The 22725-nt window shown below is 35.7% G+C and overlaps 2 protein-coding genes and 1 long non-coding RNA gene across 10 annotated transcripts in view; 1 reads left to right on the forward strand and 2 right to left on the reverse strand.

Annotated features, from left to right (window-relative positions):
• Window positions 1-22725, reverse strand: part of KRTAP24-1 (keratin associated protein 24-1) — a 23332-nt gene continuing 607 nt past the window's right edge. Inside the window, exon 2 of the mRNA XM_077878941.1 lies at window positions 1-1719. Within this exon, the coding sequence (XP_077735067.1) occupies window positions 856-1617 (762 nt within the window). The 5' untranslated portion in view covers window positions 1618-1719 and the 3' untranslated portion in view covers window positions 1-855. The remainder of the gene's footprint in view (window positions 1720-22725) is intronic.
• Window positions 8316-22725, reverse strand: part of KRTAP25-1 (keratin associated protein 25-1) — a 15038-nt gene continuing 628 nt past the window's right edge. The window contains exons 2-5 of one of the 8 annotated variants that reach the window (XM_077878946.1): window positions 22248-22464; window positions 17848-17947; window positions 11376-11472; window positions 8316-9041 (exon numbers count right to left, since the gene is read on the reverse strand). In XM_077878946.1, coding sequence (XP_077735072.1) covers window positions 8359-8991 — 633 coding nt within the window. In that variant the 5' untranslated portion in view covers window positions 8992-9041; window positions 11376-11472; window positions 17848-17947; window positions 22248-22464 and the 3' untranslated portion in view covers window positions 8316-8358. Of the gene's footprint in view, window positions 9042-11375; window positions 11473-17847; window positions 17948-22247; window positions 22465-22725 lie in introns of those variants that run through there. The other 7 variants (XM_077878950.1, XM_077878949.1, XM_077878947.1 and 4 more) reach the window with 7 other exon arrangements.
• LOC144301823 (uncharacterized) overlaps window positions 8752-22725 on the forward strand; it is a 25555-nt gene continuing 11581 nt past the window's right edge. The window contains exons 1-2 of the long non-coding RNA XR_013368710.1: window positions 8752-9012; window positions 18099-18240. This is a non-coding gene — a long non-coding RNA (uncharacterized LOC144301823). The remainder of the gene's footprint in view (window positions 9013-18098; window positions 18241-22725) is intronic.

Genomic DNA, 22725 nt, shown 5'->3' on the forward strand with positions numbered 1-22725 from the left:
AGAAATTTGTTTATTAACTATGAACCAGAACCTTTTGTAGAATCAGAAAGCATAATTCAGCAAGGGAAGATTATAGCAGAAACATGAACATAGATCATCACTAATCATGAAGAATCTATAAGAGTATTTTGTCATTCTTTCAACAAATAATTCTTGTGCTGCTGCTACTCCTGGAGCTCTCTCTTAGGCATTGGGAATAAAAGCCAAATACCAGACAATTGAGGGCTTTTGGGCTTCTTTGGAAGAGAAGGGTTGCTGAAGGTCTTCCGATTTTGAGCTGTAGTTGGACATTGCTGCTTTCACATCCTTATAATCAGTCAGTAGGGGATGGATGCAGTAGCTGAACATAACATATTTAAAGTAATGCTATCTCTTAGCTTCTTAGCACGATGCTAGTTAAGCAGTCCACAAAACCATTGATAAAAAGCAAAATAATCTGAAAGACTGTGCTGGAATCATCAGTCAAACCAAAAAGGCCCCTCTTCATCAAGAATGTAGGGGGTACTCCCATTGGCAGACAAGGGACAGCAACAGCCAACATAAAAAAAAAAACTGGCGATGGTTGTATTTTTTGTGGAATCTCTTCATTGTGTCCATTGTAGGAATCTCGGAAACAATACCACCTTCAGGATCAGCCCTCAACACAAAGGACATTAACAGAGCAACAGAGAAAACAAGCTAGCAAGTGATTATGGCTGTGGTTAATAAGTCCTGGAGTTGCACTTGAGGTTAATATAAAAAAAAAAAAATTCTTAAGACACATGAAGTAATTCAGCAGAATATTAGAGAAGGTGACTACTTGGTAGAATCAGCCCCATGGGCCAATTTCCAGTAGCTATAAATGCAAAACATTGCTCAATAGCAATTCAGAGGTCTGCAACCACTGCATAAATACCTCAGAGGAGGAAAGGTACTTGGAATGCAGCTCAGAGACTGGAAGTTTCTAGAAAAATATCTCAGCGGTTGGCAATTCATTGGTCCATAACTTGAGTATCGGCAATTTCTCACTAAATAGTTTTGGGATTGGCAGCTTCTGGCAATATAACACGATGGTGAGAAGGCCCTGGGGATGCAGGGAAGATGCTGGTAGCCTCTATACCTCAAACTACCCAGTCCACAGTGGTTTAGGGGTCGGAAACTGTTGGACCAGCAATTAAGTTCCCCAAAGCATTTGAAGCCATTGCTGAAACTCTGGAAGGCTTTAGGTGCACATTGGCTGGGTCTGTAGCAATTAGATACATACCCCTTCTTCTGAGTGCATGGGCTGCAGCTGGGTTTGGGTCCAATGTTGGTAGTTTCACAGGCACTGCAAACTTGGCCCGCTGTTGGAGAGTTGCAGGGCACACAGGAGTTTGATGGGTCACAACTTGCGGTGCAGGTCTTGATCTCACAGCTAGGAGATTCACAGCTTGGTGCTTCACCAAAGGTTTCTTGGCAGTTATCCAGGAGCCAGAGATTTCCTTGGTAACTACTGGGTAAGCAGAGCCCAAGAGTAGGGCTTACATCACTGGAGCAAAGAGTAATGGAAGGAGTTACTGGGATATAACAGTGAGTTCTGTAGGATGTGCTGCTGCAATTCCCAGAATAGCCTGAGAGAGACATGGAGCCTGACTGCATGTTCAGTGATGGCTGTGGAAGTATGGTGATACTGTGGCCCACGGAGTTTTTATATCTTTCCTGGAGATTGTCTGCAGCTTCTCCAGACTCTCTTCCTTCTCACTGCCTCGGACAACAACACAACATCTTATTAATGTGTTGTTTAGCTACAGCAGCTGACATCTTTGCACTCCTATAAAAATAAGTTTATTTTGATTCTTCAAAGTATCTCTCATCGCCACTTTGAGCATCACCCATCACCCATCATCTGTAGACCATAGCTTCAGTGAATAGTGATTTTAACATTAATAAGCAAACTCTCATCTGTCAATCATTGGTTAACAAGAGTTCACGTGTCTATCGGTTTCTGCAGCTAGTCGTTAGAGGGTTAATAAGGATTCCAGCAAAACAAGGAACCTGTATTTTCCATTCTTTTGGCTACTGTAAAATACTGTTGGACTTAATCCTATATTGTGAACTGAGCTGAATACTTTGTCTCAATACTGTTGCTTAAAAGAGAGGGTAAAGCATTGAACTATTAATAGAAAGAATTGTTCCCCCAAAATATGTACTATGCTCTTAACTGTGCTAGGCCATATATTGGTGATGACTTCTCATCTGACACATTTGGAGAATTCCCCCTCTAAGACACAGTAATCCACGTGAGATTTAGTGACCTAACTTGTGCTCATGGGTCAGTGGTTGCTAAGTAACCGAGACTTCTATGAGATTTCTTTCTTAGAGTTTCTGCAATATGTAGTATCAAAGAAGGCCAGTTTCTCAAGATTATGTCTTCCTAATTGGCTAAGATTATATATCATGCATTCCATTGTCTCAGCTGTAAAGCCCAATTCCTGCCAGATGTATACCATTTTTCTGTTTCTCCCAAAATAAGTTTGATTTATTCTTGATTTGCTTCTTTTTTGTACATAGACTTTATCTTATTCCTGTGTTGAAGAGTTATTTTTTTCTATACCCACAAAAGAGAATAGCTATGTTTAAAAGTGTATTTGAATAACATATAGTTCCTATAAGTACTGTACATCTTAAATGACACTTTTTGCTCCTTACGGTGAAAGTGGATGGAAATATTTTATTTAAAGATTTTAATTCAAACTGAAGAATTGGCATTTTGTTCTTGAAAATATAAACTATAATTCAAACTTACAACCTACATTGAATTGGAAACAGGAATGCATTTATTAACAGTGATGAGTTCAGAGAGAGGACAGTACCAACTTATTCAGGTAAGATAAGCTATGAGGATAGTTTTTAAAATACACTGTCCTTACAGATGACAATTAGATTTCTCTTCCTATTCTCTGCTTCTCAGCTAGATTTTTAAAATGCACACCAATTTAAATCTACAGACTTTCTCCATTTTTCTCAATCTGAGTTTTCTCCATGCTTCTCTCAATATTTATTCTGTAAGCAACTCTTTATTAAACATGTTTTGCTGTCTTGTGAAGTGTCTCTCAAGTGAAAAGGGTCAGGATCAGGGAACTATATTTTCAGCAAATTGTTTGGCTACAGAGTGTCCTGGGATTTTGTGCAGAAATGTTCAGTCCTGAGGCAGGCAAGAGAAGAAATCAAATAAAGAAGGCAGCTGATGGCCAACTTTCCACTGAGTTTCCAAATCCTAGTGATATATAGAAGAGCCCAGAGGTTGGTGGAACTTTATTTCTGTATTTCTATATGGTATCTCGTCTCATTTTTCCTCAAAGTAGATTTGAGGCGAGGGTAAAGGAGAACAGAATAAGTCAGTCAGCTGTTAAACCCGCATGCTTTCCTTTGAATTTAGTGTTAAATAGTATTTTAAATTAATACCATTCACACTAGTGTAAATCCAACAAAAAGTATGTAGAACATCACACAGCATAACCAATATTCACAACATGAGACTTTACAACATATTTAAATTTATTTGGTACAATAATATTCTAGACAACCAAATGTTGAGATTTGCAAAAGTAGTGTTAGCTCAACTCCTCTATTTTTTAAATTGAATTATAGTTAAAATACAATGTTATATTAGTTCCAGGTGTGCAATATGGTGATTCCACAATGCTCTACATTACCCTATACTCAACAGGATAAGTGTAGCTATTATCTGTCATCATACAAGGTTATAACAATATTATTGACTATATTCCCTATGCTTTTCTTTTAGTCCCATGACTTATTTATTTTGTAAGTGGAACTTTGTACCTCTTAATTCCCTTCACCTACTTCACTCATCCCCCCGCCCCCAAGCCCTTCTCCTCTGGCAACCACCAGTTTGTTTTCTGTATTTATGAGACTGTTTTTGTTTGTTTATTCATTCTTTTTGTTTTGTTTTTCAGATTCCACATATAAGTAAAATCACATGGTATTTGTCTTTCTCTGTTTCACTTATTTCACTTAGCAAAATACCCTGTAGGTCCATCCATGTTGGATCAACTCCTGTCATTTGCTTTTGTTTTGCCATCTTACCTACCCATCACAGTCACGGGTAACCATTATAACCATTCACACACCATGTTCTGTAATTGATACCTCTACAGAATTGTCATCTATTTTAGTCTGCATCTTGGCAAGACACAGAGATGATAGCATCAGTGATAGAGCAAATAAGCTCATCACAATAATAAGTTTTAGCAGAAAGTAAAAACCATTTGGGTGTCATTGTCTTCTGAAGGATTTGGAGAAGCATATGAATACCTCTATTTTCACTGAATTATTAAAAAGATCTTTCCTTCCATTAATTCCTCTATTTGTATTGCTTTTTTCTGCATGAAAAGCTAAATAGAAACCTGCCCACTCACCCAAAATGCCCACTTCCTAATTCTTGGATACTGTGAATGTTATCCTATGTGGCAAAAGGGACTTTGCAGGCATGATTAAGTTAAAAGTTTTGAGATAGGTTTCTGGGGGAGCCTGATGTAGTCATGGTAGTTCTCCTAAGGAGGCAATCAGAAACCAGGCAGTCTGATGACAGAGGCAGAGAATGGAGTGATGCTGACAAAAGTGAAGGAATGATGACAATGCTGGCAACCTTGAGAAGCTGGAAGAGGCAAGGAATGGATTTTCCACTCGAGATTTCAGAAAGAACCAGCCCTTTTGACATCATGACTTTAGTGCAATAAAACTGATTTTGGACTTCTGGTCTCCAAAATTGCAAGAGAATACATTTCTATTATGTTAAGCCATCAGGTTTGTAGTAATATGTTATAGCAGCCACAGGAAGCTAATACATTATGTTAAAGAATCTAGGTCACTCAATTAGTTAGTCTTTATGTAGAGTTTGGGCTCTGTATCCAGGGCAAGTTTAAGACGCAAGGAATAAGCTCCCTAATATCAGATAATTCAGAGAAATTCCCACGCCTCTGAAGAATAAGAAACAAAATCCCTTTATCTAATGAGGCAGCAGATTCCTTGTAACTCATTAAAAAAGAATTACGGAACTCTTTCCCAATTTTTTTCAAAGGTTAAAAATCCTTTAGGGTAAACACAGAAGATCAAAGAAAGCTAAATTTTCCAGTAAATGGCCCTTAAAAAAAGTAATGGAGGTCACCTTCCAGCCTTTTAAGTCATGATAGAATTTTTATCTTCCTTTTTTGCCACCACATATATATTTGTATTCTAATTCCATTTGCCCCAGTGCTATTAAATATTGCAACAGTGATCCCATGATTTAATAAAACAAAATGTATGCAAACCCATACTTACATAGCAATTAAATTGTAACTATTGAGTTCAAATGATTCTTAAATTTTAGTGGTAACCTAAGATGGTGGATACTGTAGCTACATTTACCCTATTGGCTTTATAGATCATTAATTGGTTCAACAACTGAAGGGCAGATGAGCAAAATTAAAAATTTAGGAAACAGGAGTAAATGAAGATGAAGTATTATGAAAATTATAACACAAGTGTGTGACCAGATAGAAATACAAGTCTGATTTGTGCTTATCTTTTCAGGAAAACATTGTAAGAATATCAAGAGATATTGCAAGTAAGAGTTAAATATTTTGAGATGGAGCTGTCAAGACTATGCCTTCACAAATTATGAATCACTCTCTTACTAAGTACTACTGAAACATATTTATTTGTGTGTGACCTTGGAAACTTGTTTTCTCTCAGTACCTCACTACCTTCTGACATAAAACCCGAGCTAATAGCACCTACTTTGCAGGACTGTTGGGAAGACAGAATGAGATAAAAAATGTGAAAATACTTAACAGAGTGCTTGGTACATAGTAGATGCAAATCAAATATTACTTTTCTTTCTAATTCTCTGTAATTTAAAAAGAAAATTCTAGCCAACCATTAGACTAAAAAAAAAAAAAATTCTCATTGTTAATTTACTTTGATGTTGCAAAGACATGTTCTTCAACAATCTTGTCTCTTCTAAAAGTTAATGCCATAATGGACATTTCTACCCCATGTAGTTAAGAAAAATGCTTTGCTTGACATCAGATCGCTAATGACTTCTTACTTCTGTGTTATGGTCATGAGCTAATTCCTGGAAGGCTGCATATACAGTTATTCAGAATAAGAGCTCAATACTCAGATTTCATAGATTTGTAATCTTATCTCTGATGCTCACTTAGAATATCAATTAACTACCAGATGTTTTCATGACTCAATGTTTATATCTTCAAAATGGAATTAATAACATTGTATTTTCTCCACAGATGAGTCTAAGGATTAAATTAGTTAATCAAGAAGAGGTTATGCAATATACTTAGTATGGTTGCTGTTAACTTTTATCATTATCACTAGCCTACAATCTTTTTTAGTGGTATTATTATTATTAAATATTATTACTTTCATCATCATTATTATTACTGGATCTCATCTAAAACCTCCTGCATTTTAGGGATGCCTGGATGGCTCAGCAGTTAAGCATCTGCCTTCTGCTCAGGATGTGATCCCAGAATCCCTGGATCGAGTACCACATCGGGCTCCCTGTAGGTAACCTGCTTCTCCCTCTGCCTAGATCTCTGCCTCTCTCCCTGTGTCTCTCATGAATAAATAAAATAAAATCTTTAAAAAAAATAAATAATAAATAAAAAGAACTGCATTTTATAAGAGTACATCATAAAAAGAGAAAAAGAAAAGGAGAAAGAGAAGAAAATGCACTAGAGAAGGCTAAGTTTTAGGCTAGAAAACTTGTATATATAAGTTCTATATCAAACACACACACATATATATATATATATAAAACCTTCTAATAAATAATAATAACCTAATAATCCTTCTAATAAATGTGTGTATACATATATATAAATATATGATTTAGAGAAATTTAATATGATGAGGACATTTCCTACCATCTACATAGGAAGTAAGACTGCAGAGAGGACATAAATGTATGTACCATTAAAATTAGTCAGCATCCTAGAGAGATGGGTGGGCTGTGGCTGAGACAGAGAAGAAATAGTTTTGTTTTCAGTTTAGACTTGGCAGTTTTAGAGTTGAAGGTCATGGTTCCCAAGGTATTGACAACTTCTGAGAGGCTTCCAGATTGCTCATTAACTAAATGGAAAAGACTATAGGCCAAAAAAAAAAAAAAAAAGGAAAAAAAAATAAAAGACTATAGGTAATATGGAGAATAAATGAATGCCTTTGGAATTCAACTTAACTGGGTCTTTTGGCAAGTTGCTTGCCCTATTGGACTTTTTCTTATCTGTAAAAATGGGGGAAATAACATTTTTTCCTAGTGGTGGTCATAGCAGGTTTCTGATTATGTAGTGGTACCATGACGTATTGAAAGTATCAGTATGGTAGATATGAGAAGTTGTTTGTAGGAAGAGAAGTCTCACTAAGTACATGGAAGAATTGAATTAATTAGTTACATACGTATAAAAGAGAGAAATAAGTTCTAAGTAACAGTGTTCTCTAGGTAAGAATCCATGAGGAGGTAGGAGGAAGCACTTGATAAGTTTAATTCAAGGGGGAAATATTATGTGCTTTCCATTGTTCAGAATTAAAATATGTAAACCCTTTGTGGATTATCCCATAAGGTAAGGTGAACATTATAACCTGCTCTGTTCCACAATATGTTGAAAGACATATATAGAGAGTTGACAGGTGACTCTCTTGCCATCTTCCCTCTGTCTCTACTGGCAACATTTCCTATAGTGAAGACTCCCTACTCCTGAATCTGAGAATGAGAATGATTTTGAAGATGAAACAATGAATGTGTATTATGAATGATAAATAAACCATTGTAATTTCAAGCTTTTGGAATTTTGAAGTTATATATAAGTTACTGTGATAAAACAAAGTCTGTTCTGACTCAAGAACCTTCATAATTCCCTGTTTAAGTTTTAGAAAATGCAGATGCATATTTAATGCTCAAGTGGTATCACGTATTCAATCAGGACCGCAAAAGTATCTATCTTGTTCACTTTATTCAGACACTCCTTTTTTTTTTCTTCAAATATATTTGGTTTAGTATAACTAAAGGCTTTATCTTCATGAAGGATAATAAAGAATTCAAAAAGTATTGTTTTCTGAATTATTTGAAGTAAGTTTATTTAGAGATAACCACAATTTTTTTTCAGAAGAACACATTAATGGCATAGAAATCAAGAAACCAAATATCAAGAATATTCTAGTGAATAAGCAAACTATTAAAATCACTTAGAATCTGATCAAATAAGAGTACATTTTAAAATAGTAACTTAACTAAAAGCACGATGACCCATCAGCCTAAAAACAATCCATCAATCTAAAGAAAATACTTCTTTACTAGCAAGATGCAAGAATGACAGTTCAGCAAGATCTTCTAATAAATGGAGATTGCCAAGTCCCAAAGGAGGAGCACACTGGTTGGAAACTGTTGTAAATGTAGCGAACAGGTTGAAACCTGTTAGACACATAGTCCAGAGGTCTGAAGCTGCTTAAGGCATAACCAAGAGGTTGACTGTCACAGGATAGATATCTCAAAGGATGGCAGGCACTGGACACAAAATTCAGTGGTCGATACCCACAGGAGATGAAGTTCTGTGGCTGACAGCCATAAGAGAGGTGGATCTGTGGGCGAGAACGACTGGACAGACAGTTCTGAGGTCTATGATGCATTGAAGGTTGACAGAAACTGGAGAGATAAGAACTGATGGGAAAAAAACTCGTTCCTCTGCAGGGCCTGGAGGCACAGTACATAGTGGAAGGGTAGCAAGAAATTTCATAGGTTGTGGGCACACGGCTGGATGGTCGATAGCTGGAAAGTTTACCACAGGTCTTCATGTTGTCCAGAAGCCATGTTCTGTGTTGGCTGGGCAAGCAGAGTCTATTACCACAGTTCATAGCAGCAGTGTAGAAAGTAGTGGATGAGGTAACAGGAACATGGCAGTAACTCCCGAGAGGAGAACCATAGTTTCCAGAAGAGCAAATGTTGGATGGCATGGTGATATGAACACACTTCAGGTAAGCAATGAAGAGCACCTTGTCTGAATCTGCATGGAAGTAGACCAGATTGCTTATATACCTTGGTGGTACATGCCCAGACTCTTCTCCTACCCATAGTTTAGATCGGTTAGCATCATAACATCTCATTAGTTCCTTATTGTGCTGCCTGAGAAGATGACCTCCCACTCTTCCATAAAATAAGTCCAGTTTACATGTCCTATGTATCCACCATCCTAATCTTCCCCTGTTATCAGGCTTGAGAATTTATGATGCAATCACCTGTGTACCTGTTTTCCTTCTGTTCCCACCCCTAAATAATGCTTGTAAAAGGAGTCCATTTGAATGGATGTTTACCCCAGTTATTATCTACAAGAAAAAACATGGTTAGGAAGACAGTCCTCACCTTTGAAGAATTGACATAATGTTGTAACTCGGAGAAAGTATTTAATGTACTGAAATAGATCCTACTTACTAACACTTACGGGATTTTCCAGATGAAAAACCTCATACTATTCCATATTTTTAATACTCAGCTGACAATCTAATTATGTGGTGTTGTTCTCTGTGTATTTGTCTTGGCAGTCGATTTCAGTTTAGCATCTTAGAGTACATTTTAAAGAGCTACTACACCCTGACAACTTGATATTCTTCATATTTAAAAATTGGGTTTTATTTCCAAAGACTTGAGGGAATGCATGTGATTTTTCCTACATGGTAACACTGATGACATACTTGGTTTTACTAGTAAAAATATCATCCATGTCTGTTGGTGACATTCAACTAAGAAGATAAATGATATCAAACGTCATCAGCTTGTGTACTTGCATTCCAGAATTAATGGCTGCACCTGAGATAATTTACTAAGACACCTGTCTTCATACAATTAAAGTGAACAAGGATTAGGAAATATTTTAGTGTCACATGAAGAAAGATATGTGAATGGTTCTTATTTGGACACCTGTAAGGAACAGTCTCTGGGCCTTATTTTGGATTGTGCCTCTATCTCTCTATCTCTCTATCTCTCTATCATCTATCATCTATCATCTATCTCTCTATCTCTCTATCATCTATCATCTCTCTATCATCTATCTATCTAGCTAGCTAGCTAGCTAGCTAGCTAGCTATCTATTCCCTTGGGTCAGTAGTCATCCAGAACCAGAAATATCTCTTTTCAAACTACAACTCAGGAGGTCAAAGACGATGTAGTTGGGAATAACTGGAGAAAGGTAGATATTCCAATAGTAACTTGATCCTTTTGGTGGCTGTTTTCCTATCACACTAACATCCCAGTTCCTTTGGGGAATACGGCCATAGGGAGGCATGGTAACATCAGTAACCATGAAGTCACTTCCCCTCTGCACAATTCTCTTTTCCCACCAATGTCCATCATCCCTATATTATCCATCAAAGAGTCCAGAAGACTGCTGTGATTTTTCCCTGAGAAAAGATGTTTTAAAATGTTTATAGCTTTCATAAAGCTATGTAACCTCTATGTAAAGCTATGTAAAAAATGTAAGATTTAATGTACCCATGCAAGCATGCAAAGGGGAAGGGGGTGATATGAACACACTTGTGATATATATTTTTTAAATGTTTTATTTTATTTTTTAAATGTCACAGAAAGCACGACCTTGGTGCAAATGAAATATTAGTCTTTCTCCTGAATTTCAACTTTTTTTTTTGTTTCGAGTAGTGGAGGAAGAAATATTTGATGTCTCATGTGGGGTGTTTTCCAATTCAGTATACCACATTCTTTCTCAAAGAAAGTCTCAGATAATTTCCCATTGTCCAAAGCCTGTTACTGGCAAAAATAACAGGATATTGAGTCATCAAGAGTTGAGAGTTTGAGAAGTCTATTTGATAAATTGCTTATCTCCTCTAAGAGCTTTAAGCCTTTATAGATAAATGAAATCTCTTAAACTCTTATTTGCTTCCAAAAAAGATTTCTCCTCTCACCTTGATAACTTTCAACCAAAATAGTTTTTTTGTGTCACATCTAAATTCCTCATGATTTAGTTCAAGATTCTCTTTACTTCTTTTGTTCCTTGCTAAGTTCAAAAAGAAGTGATAACCCACTAGTCTATGAAATGTCTTCCCCAGCATGTAGGCATGCTGCATATGAGTTTCAAAAAGATAACTGAAGTCTTTCATTTTAGTCCATAGTAAAAAATAGATTTAGTCTTCATATAACTGCTATTGAAATGTATTTGATAACTGGGACACAGCAGAGGCTATAGTTATCAAGTTGAATGTGATCCCATCATTAATTATAAGTAATTAAAATGTAAGTTAGATGCAGGACATGGAACTGAGAGAAGCCTGGTATCATCAAATCTTTATCACATTTTCATGACAGATGCAGGAGAGTATAATACACATACCTAGCTGACATGTGTCCTAATTTATTATCTGTAATTCCCCTTGATGTCTACCAAGACTTTCTTCACATTTGTTGCAACTCTATATAGTCTCAAGAGCCTGAAATGGAAAAAAAAATACTGAGGAATTCTATCTTGTGTTAGAGATGATTGGTTGAAGATATGATGAAATAACACAAGATAATGAAAATCACATCGAGAGTATGTGATATTTTCATTCTCACATAATAGTCAATTAACATTTTCAATTAATTAACAAAATATTATTTAGAGCCCATAAGTCTAATACATTCTCCATTTTTTCATTAGAGTTCATTAGAGGGAACTATTTGCATTAGAGTTTCATTAGAGCCCATTATTCTGCTCCACGACACCCATATTTCAGTTTTATTTAAATATTCAATATGTCCTAAACCCTCTTTTTTAAATCTCAGAGGCTGTACAAGTTTCTCCTTTCTGGAACATCCTTCTCTATTATGTCTTCTGGGAATGACTGTGCATTCTTTACAGCAGATCCAGAATCACTATCTCAAAGATATTTCTTCATCTTTTTACTCACTTCCATGCATGATGTTTTATATTTATTTATTTATTTATTTATTTATGATTTTATTTATTCATTAGAGAGAGAGAGAGAGGCAGAGACACAGGCAGAGGGAGAAGAAGGCTCCATGCAGGGAGCCTGATGTGGGACTCGATCCTCGGTCTCCAGGATCACGACCTGGGCTGAAGGCGGTGCTAAATCACTGAGCCACCCGGGCTGCCCCATGCATGATGTTTTAAACGTTCCATTTGATTCTCCCCACATTAGTATAAAAGCTGCAAGTCATTTTTATATTGGCCTATTTGTCTTGGTTGTTTGCAGAGATTAGGAAAGACTCCACTTTCTCAATTCCTCACCTGTCCTTTCTAGGAAATACTGTGACTTTCCTCATATGACCCCAGCATCGAAATTTGAATTTCTTTGTTCTTGTTATATGTCTATCAACCTGGCTGAGCACAAATAGTGTTCACTCAAGGATTTAGTAGCTCTATCCAGGACATTGCCACATTTTAATAAAATAGCCTAATAATTCTAATGTATACAGTAGGAAAATATAAACTATGAGTCATATCTGGACGATGAATGCTCCCTAAGACACTTTACTTCATTTTGCTTTCCTTCTTTTTTCCTTCCTCTACAGAACTTTATTTGCAAATTAACTAATGCACTTATGATATTGAATCTATATGCTTAAAGCCTCTCTTTCCTGGTATCACCAAAACATTGACTTGCTTGAGGTCAAAGACTATGTCTTATTCATATCAACATCACCAGTTGCCAGTTTCTTGAACACAGTAGATGCTCAATAAACATTTTAAAATGTTGAACAAATCACATATTCTTTATACTGAGATAAGATTTATTTTTAGTCCAGATGCTTATTAGACATCTTGCTTTTGATGACTTTTCTTTCTCTTTTAGTCAAATTTAGCATCCACAGTGGAAATCTTGATTTCATTCCTCCAAACGTTCTCTCATATACTTTCCCATCTTAGTAAGTAAAAAATTATCTACTGGTTTCTTAAGCCAAAGATCTGCACATCAACCTTGGTCCTTTCCTTTCCCTTACCACTTTACAAACAATAAGCAAGTGCCGAGTTTCTTTCTTCTCAGTAGATCTCAACTGTGTCTGTTTCTATCCATAAATATTTCCTCATTGCAGTTCCTCAAGTTGTCATCATTTCCACATCTCCACAACTTACCTGCTTCCACTTCTTATCCTTCTAATTTGTTCTTTTCACTATGGTCAGAGTGGTATTTATTTATTTATTCTCTACTACACTCCCTTTTTCTATGTAGATGCAAGTATGTGGCCTATATAACTTTCCTTCATTCTAAAGGATTTATTTTATTTCTTGCAAGGGAGGTTTACTGATGTTAAATTCTCTGTTTTGTATCTGACCAAATCTCTATTTCTCTTTCATTTTGAATGATAATTTTGCTGTATCCAGAATTCTAGGTTGATGCATTTTTCCTTTTAATACTTTAAATATTTCTCTCTATTCTTTTTTTGCTTACAAAGCATCTGAACAGAAATCTGATGTAATTCATATTCTTGCTGCTCTATAGGTAAGATGTTTTTCTTCCCTCTGGCCTCTTTTAAGGTTTTTAAGTTTGTTTTTTGTTTGTTTGTTTGTTTTGTTTGTTTGTTTTTTTTTTTTTTTTTTTTTTTTTTTTTTTGCAGGTTAAGTATGGTATGTCTAAGTTGTAGCTTATTCTGGCATTTATCTGGAATATGTTCTCTGAGCTTCCTTGATCTGTGGCTTAATGTCTTATCATTAACCTGGGGCACTTCACAGTCATTATTGCTTCACATAATTCTTCTATTCCTTTCTCTTTTTCTTATGGCATTTTCATTACATGCAAGTATGTTACACTTTTTATAATTGTTCCACAGCAACAACTTCCAAGCCAGACTGGAAACTGGAAGTCCAGAACAACATTTTAGAACCAGTATCATTCTCTTGTTTAAAACATAAACAACATTTTCATTTCCTGGGAATACAATGAAAAATGTACATTCCAAGACCTTGAATAGTCTATACCTTGACTACTTCCACAATCTCACATTCTACTCTCCTCTTTCTTCATCAATTCAGCCACTTCAATCTCTTCTGACCTTCTCAAACTTACCAAATTCTTTCAATCACTGGTCCTGGCACATGTTTCCTAATCTTTTTTTTTTAATGTTTTTTTTATTTATTTATGATAGTCACACACACAGAGAGAGAGAGGCAGAGACATAGGCAGAGGGAGAAGCAAGCTCCATGCACCGGGAGCCCGACGTGGGATTGGATCCCGGGTCTCCAGGATCGCGCCCTGGGCCAAAGGCAGGCGCTAAACCGCTGTGCCACTCAGGGATCCCTGTTGTTTCCTAATCTTGCACTATGCTTCCCTCTGCTCTTTGTACAGCTACTTCCTTTTCACCTTCCAGGTGTTAGGACTTCTCTACTCAGAGAGGATCCCACAGCCCTTCCAATCTCATTGGCAGCCCCTCTATCCAAATTTCACATTATCTATAAATGAATTTAATTTCTTTCATAATACTTATTATGAGTCCTAGTTATACATTCAGTTATTTATTTTTAAGTTCATTGATCATCATCTTTACTAGATGTCATGGTCCATGAGAGCAGGAATTATTCCTGTTTGCTCACTGCTGTATTACAATAAATACAATAGTGCATGTCACATAGTTGTTAGCCAAAAGATATGTTTTGAGTACAGCAATGAATGAAGAAAGTCATCTCTTTTTACAAAAAATTCTCTGTAATTTACTTTATATATCTACAGATCTGGAAAAATAATTATATGAGTAATTGACTCAGATACCATAAGTATGGACATGGTGAAGCAATCTGAATGTTCTACAGGATGACTGTAGCATTCCAAGACAGAGACTTCCAGTAAACTGAAAAGTATTTCACAGTTGAAATGTGCCTTTTATATTTATTATCTAGTCACATTTTCACATATCAGCTTATATTTTGTAAATGGGAATGGAAAGAATCATTTCAAAATGAATGGATGATAGAATTAGTGACGTAATTCTGATGTTTACAAAGCATACTTATTATTCATATAGACTCAGCCATTCAATTATGTTGAATTTCAATTCTCCGTATGGTTGATATTTGATTTTTTCTTTTTTTTTTTTCCTCTTTGGGTACCAGCAACAAAATCAAAATTCATAATCAAACTGTCAACAGACTAATGTTAGCATTCAGCTACATATAAAAAGAGTAATAATACTGTTTTGATTTCAAATTTGTACTTTCTCACTTCTTAGTAATGAGATCTTAGGCTAGAAGTTTAATCTTACTGAGCCTATTTCTTCATCAGTAAAGCAGAGGTAAGACTTCTCAATTTGTGACAAAGATTAGGGTTAATATATATAAAATGCCTGGCACTAGCAATGTGGAATAAATGACATATATTTTTTCCATGATTTTCCTTCTTTTTACAATTTTTCTATAAATTATCAACATTGCATAAGGTAGTTGACATAACCCAATGGAGTAACTAGACATGAAGTAAGGTACAGCAGAACAGGAACATTTGAGACTCAAGTAAATGATTGCAAACAGGACATAAGTACCAGAACAGACAGATGTGGATTTGAATTTCAACTGTTCTTTGAAACTTTATATTTTACACACACACACACACACACAGGCAACTTGCTTGATTTTTCTGAACCTAAGTCTTCTAGATTATAAAAACAGTGATAGTTTTGGTATAAGAGAGTAGTGATGAGGATTAATGTGGTAATATAAAGAAGTGACTGGCATGTAGTAGTTGTTCTCTGTGCCCTATGTCTAATAGTAAACACAATGTCAGCACTGATTAAAATCAAGCCATAATACCTGGTTATGGACATCAAACTGATTTGGCAAAGGGTCATATTAGTTAGATTTGACAGTTTTAAGTTGAGATGAGCAAAGAAGAAACAAATTTGAAAGATAGTAATTTTAGGAAACAGGACTGTATTCCTATAGCTGCAAGTTGAAAAATAATATGGAATACAACAGGATTTGGTAAACTGAAACAGGAGCATCAAATATCTGAATTCTGTAAAATAAATATAATCACTTTTTTTTCACAGTTAGAATTTTAGGTATAATATGGCAGGAAGTGGGGATTTTCTTTTTCTTCCCAAATCTATCTCAAATTAGTCCCTGTTCTAGGAAATTATTAGATGCTCTACTAATTATATGTAACCCTCGTCTTCATGAATACATGTTATATGTAACAGCCTCTCCTATGGTTATATAAGGCTAAGGGACTGAGTTCCATACTTGACTAAAATGGAATGCAACTCTTAGGGCCATGTTGGTAATCACAAGTCGAGTTTCTGTCAAGTTTCTGGAGTCAATTCCCTATCAGTAAACTCTAAAGACTGTATAGAATAGGACTTCTCTTCTGACCTCTTTCTTTGCACAGTATTGTTAGAAAAACAAGGATGTGTTTAAATCATTATATATTTGGGGATTTATTTGTTATAATGCTTAACCTATTCTGACCAGTAGCATCCCATGAGGCTAAATTTACTATTATCTGAAGGACCCTAAAGCCAAACCCCAAATTAAGCCATGTACTACATGAATACTTCTGTGTCACCAAGTCACATTGGTCCATATACTTTAATATTTTTTTTCAAAGTCATCTTAATGAATCATTTTCTTAAATTCTGGACAATTTCAATACTCTCCATGAATAACCTAGAATACATAGCATAAGGCAGTTGATGTAACCAAGAAAATAACTAGACATAAAATAAGGTACACATAAATGATAACACATGTAAAGCATGATATGTATGCCAAGCTGTACTTTAATTGGAAAGAAAATAGAGAAAAGGAATTTCATCTAGGTAGAAAAGATCAAACTTTTTTATAAAAATAAGTGATAACTCCTAAAACAAAGAAAATCCTTATTGAAGAAATTTAGTATAGAATTAAAAGAGATCACATAATTTATTGATGTGAAGCTGAGTGATCTCTTGAAGACAATGAATAAGAGGCTGTTTCCAGCTATTTATGATCATTTTTAATAAGGATACTTACTGCCAGTCCTCAAGGAAGAGGAGTATTATTGAAACTTGCTGTATGCATAACTTATGGGTTTCTAACAGTTGGACATGTAGCTTAGAGAACAGCATTGATAAGATAGGTAGTTCAAGGGCTGAGGATCATAAGAAAGCTCAGTGGCTGATGTCCTGGGTCAGTTAGCTCAATGCTTAACAGTCATAAGTCAGGTAAGCTCAGGGGTTGATGATCATAGGACTGGTAACTTGGAAGATGGAAGCTCAAAGGTTGTCTACAAGATGCTAGATGGCAAGAACTGGAACCACAGGATGTGAATGGGAGACAGCTAGTTCCTTGATCAGATCTGAACATGTTCGAGACAATCAAAGAGTGGCCATAAGGGCAAAGACACTGTTCTCACAGCTGGTCAGTTGGCCACTCATGGGTTGGCCACAAAGCTTGTGGCAGTTGTCATGGAATACGTTGCTGCCTCGGCTGCTACTAGAAGAACAGAGGGCATCCCCACAGCTCACCTCAGTGGAGCAGAGAGCTCTGGGTGAGGTGACAGGAACTTGGGAGGACTTCCCAAAAGAATGAGAGTATAGTTTCTAGAGCACCAATTGTGAGACATGATGGAGTTGGAAGATCAGTCCTTACTTAAATTGCAAATAGCAGGTTGCTGAAGTGTGACTCTTACTAGCTGGACATAGAATTTATATATCACGGCTGTTAAGAGTTGGCTCCCTCTATGCCTATCCTCCTGCTCATATTTCAAAACCATTTCTATGGCATCTCATTAGAATATTTTTTAGTTGTCTACCAACCAGTCCTCCCATCAACCTATAAAATACATATTATCTGAATCACATCCTTCAGATAACTATCATTCTGAAGTCAATCTTACCTCCCTTGCTAAATCTCTCTCCCAGTATGAGTCAACTGCTTCTTTAGGAATCAGGTTTGTTTACAGGTCTTGACAATTCCTTGAAGTTGCTGTTAAAAACCTTCAAATGGATCCACATAATTGGGGAAAGTTCATTTATGGCCATGTTTTTCATAAAACAAAAAAAAATATATGTAAATACTTTATTTTTAGAAGTGATAAATGTTGAAAACTCTTAATTTGGGAATTGAAATTTATTTTGTCTTCTTTAGAGACACAACCCAAATTTAAAGTCTAATTCATCTTCTGGAAATCTTGACATGGATATCATAATTCAAGTCTATCTCTCCCAATGAAGAATAGTGACCTGGAAAGTTTTGACAATCTTTGCTGAGATCCATACCCAACAAGATGGTATATCATTTTCTATCTTTTATTATTATGAAACTGAAGGTGTTAACATATCTATTTTGATAGATGCTATTTAAAAAGAGAGGTCATATCTCTTTGGATGCTTACCTAAGTGGATTTCAGCATATTATTCCACAAATGAAGAGAGGATTTACATTTGAAACCTGTTTCCATCTTAACATTTTTCAGTATCTTCCACACATAAACACTTTTGAGATAATTTATATTTTATGATTATTTAAAAATGACAATCTAATTTATGATTGATTTTCCAAATTTTCAGTTTATTTGTCTGTTAACTATGTGGACTTAGAATGTATTTACACATGGAAAGGAAGTGGAAATTCTTAGACTGGTCTGCCAAAAAGAAAAATGTCTTAGCTTAGTAATGTTACTGAAGTACATAACTCAACCTCAACTACATTATTTGGATAAATGGACTTTTTAAGTTCCTTGAGGAGTTTCATTCAGGAAGACTACTTGTATTATTGTGTCTCTGGAAAAATGCTTTTGGTGATATGTACTGAGGTCAGAAAATAATACATCTGGAGAGTAGAATTCTTTCTTCTAATTCTCAAAACTATTGGAATCATCCTGAATGGTGAAGCAGCAAGAGATAACATAGTTGGTCTCACTTTTCTCACATGCAAAGTGAGCACATTATATGCTCTCTCACTAGAATATTTCAGGATTTAATGAAAAGAAAACGTATATGAAGGACCTTGACCATTGTCCACCTAGCACAACCTGAGTGAAGTGGGTTTGTGATCACTCTGGCTGAGACATGAGACATAGCAATCATGGTCAAGGTGAATTTGACTGAGCCAGCTCTTAGGCTGCTGACACACACTGCCTTTTTAAAATACAGCTTGTGGAAGAGGCAAACCTTCCTGAGAGAGGGGGCATTCCTTATTAAGAGTCCCCAAAACAGCTGAACTTACCTGATGCTCTAAAAAGTGACTTATTTATGTGAATTTAGTAACTAGATGAGTCTCCTCTTCACTTGTAACATCAGGAAACTTGCACAGTGGCATCTAGTACAAATCTCCTTCCATGTATACATATTCAGAAGTCAGATTTATATGGAATCCCTATGATATTGGTAGTTATAAACACATCTTATGATCTTTAGATAAACTGAAAATGGAGTGGGTTAGGTTTAATTGTCTTTATTGAGTAAAGAAGTGTCTGTTGTAACTAACAACATACTCTATCCTCTTTACATTAATGCTTAGAGAACTTTTTTAAGGTGAGACAACTAACCATTTAATCTAACAAATGGGTACCACAGGAAACATTTTTTCTAAGTCAGGAAAGTGATGTTCTCTAATGATACATGATCCTCAAAACAATTAAGGTCCAAAATACTTGCAATAGCTCTAAGTATTGGGGATCCCTGGGTGGCTCAATGGTTTAGCTCCTGCCTTCGGCCCAAGGCGTGATCCTGGAGTCCTGGGATCGAGTCCTGCATCGGGTTCCCTGCATGGGGCCTGCTTCTCCCTCTGCCTGTGTCTCTGCCTCTCTCTCTCTCTCTCTCTGTGTGTGTGTGTCCATGAATAAATAAATAAAATGTTAAAAAATGTTCTAAGTATCTTCATGATTAATGCCACAGGGTAGATTTATCCTTTAAATTCATTAATAGCCAATAATGGAATTGTGTTGTTCTCTTACTGGATAGAGAATATTCTGGATTATTATTCTGTATAGTTAGATCCCTGCTATTAGATACCTGTAACCTAATGAATTTTGCTTAATTGTAAATATTCTGATTTACATCAGTACATTTATTGTTATTATTACATTTTATTATTCAGTTAGTACACAAATCCTTATTTAGTGGATTAAATAATGTTGACTTAGGGACACCAGGGTGGCACAGTAGGTTATGCATCAGATTCTTGATTTCAGCTCGGATTGTGAACTCAGAGTCATGAAATTCCCCCTAACACCAGTCAGGCTCTGGGTTCAGCAGGTAATCTGCTTGGGATTCTCTTTCTCCCTCCCACTCAGCTCTCCTTGAGCTTGTACATGTGCACTCTCTAGTCTTCTAAAATTAATCAACATATTTTTTTAAGATTTCATTTATTTATTCATGAGAGAAACATAGAGAGAGGCAGAGACAAAGGCAGAGGGAGAAGCAGGTTCCCCGTGGAGAACCTAATGTGGGATTTGATCCCAGGATCCTGGGATCATGATCTGAGCAGAATGAAGATGCTCAACCACTGAGCCCCCCAGGTGCCCCAATCAATAAATCTTTTTAAAAATATTGCTGACTTTAATATATTGACCTGTTTCTGTATAGATAAAATGTCACAAATAATAAAAGAATAGAAATATTGTTATGGCTCCCCTGAGGCCACACAAATATAACAGGAAAAAAACTCTGCTATTTATCATCCATTCACTGCCCTCTAACATGAGTTTACTTAAGACTTGGAGAGGGTTAAATTTCTTTTAAAGGGAAAACAAGAAGATTTTGGAGTTCCCCATCAATCCAAATAAGAACAGAATAAGGAAATGAGTGCAGAGGAGCTGATTTGAGAAGAGATGTGATGTATGTATTATTAAATGACCCACGATGTGACCAATCTTCACAGTAATATCATTAACTCATTTTGGAAAGTAGTGAAGGGCTGTGTATAGCTTCTGGGTAGATGATGAGCAAAAGAGTGGCAGCAGAAACAGTAAGCAGATAGGACAGTAATCCCCAGGGAATTCATAGAAATAGCAGGATGGTACAGGATTTTCATGAATTATAGAAATGGCAAGAATTAGAGTCAAGTATAGCCAAACATGGGAGGACAAAATTTTGTCTCCTACTGGAGCTCTGTCTGTATTTCATTTGTGAATTTGTAATGCTAGGAAAGATCTCAATACATCATCTTGTTTGTTCATTTTATTTAGTGTTTTTTGTTTGTTTGTTTGTTTTGCCCTGTTTCATTCTGGATAGTTTCTATTGCTATGTCTTAAAATTTATTACTGCTTTTTTCTACAGTGTCTAATCATCTGTGAATACCATTCACTGTATTTTCTGCCTCAGTCATTATAGTTTTTATCTAAGTTTCATTTGAGTTCCATTTATACCTCTTACTTGTCTATTTAACACAAACAATATTTCCTCTAACTTCTTCAACATATGAATTATAGGTATACTAGCTGCTTTAACATTCTTGTCTAATAATTCTATCATCTGTGCTATTTCTGGATAGTTTTGATTTATTTTTCTCCTTTATTATAGGTATTATTTTCCTGCTTCTTTGCCTCTCTAGTAATTTTTTTTAATGTTTCATTTACTTACTTATTTTTGAGAAAGAAAAAAAGAGTGAGAGGGTGAGGGGGAGAGGGAGAGAATCTCAAGAAGACTCGAAGCTCTATGCTGGGCTCAATCTCAGGACCCTGAGATCACTACCTGAGCTGAAATCAAGAGTCTGAAGCTTAACTTCCTGTGCCACCCAGCGTCCCTAAATCAGCATTATTTAATCCACTAAATAAGGACTTGTGTACTAACTGAATAACAAAATGTAATAATAACAATAAATGCAATGTAATTAAAAAATAAAAACACAAAAGTAAACTAAACAATTACAAAGGTATGTCAAAGACACACAAAGTCAAATGAAAGAGCTCTTCATGACCAACACTGAAATAATTCAAATAAAAAAATAACATTAGATTATATCCCAAAGTATAAAATACATAGGTGTGTATCCATCCAGAAATAAATCAATCATAGTATAAATAATAAGTAGAGAAGAGACAAATCTCCTATGTAGAAGGATTCCAAGTAATATATGTACAAGTTTCTCCTTTAAAGTAGTGGAGCACAACTTCCTCTTAAGCAGGGACTACACATACTAACTTCCTTTCAAAGAGCACAGTTTAGATAGAGGGAAAAACAAGTACTTTACTGAAGAGAATCCTGACAAACACTATTTCAGCCAAGTGATCAAGGTTAATATCAATAATGATAAGTCATATTGATTGTATGTGTTCTTGATATGGAACTTTACCTCTATGGTGTTTCTCCTTAAAACCCATAATCCAGGTCTAATCTTGAGGGAAAATGTCAGGCAAATCCAGATTGAGAACCCTCTACATAATTCCTGATCAGTACCTCTCAATACTCTCAAGGGCATCAAAACAAGAAAAATTTGAGAAACTGTCACAACCAAGAACATCCGAAGGAGACTTGACAATTAAATAAAGTGTGATATCCTGAATGAGATCCTAGAATGTAAAAAGGACATTAGGTAAAAATAAGGAAGTCTGAATGAGTATGCATTTAAGTTCGTAACGATAAGTCAACATCAGTTCACTAATTGGGACAAATGTAAGTACCAATGTTAGCTGTTAGTAATGGAGAGACTCTGTGTGGAGTATATGGAACTTTCTGTATTACTTTATCACTTTTCTGTAGATCTAAAACAATTCTAAAATAAAAGATTTATTTAAAATGCAAACCTCAGGCTAAATTCTTTACTACTGAAA

This window comes from Canis aureus, chromosome 30 (assembly GCF_053574225.1).
Source record: "Canis aureus isolate CA01 chromosome 30, VMU_Caureus_v.1.0, whole genome shotgun sequence".
Taxonomy (NCBI): domain Eukaryota; kingdom Metazoa; phylum Chordata; class Mammalia; order Carnivora; family Canidae; genus Canis; species Canis aureus.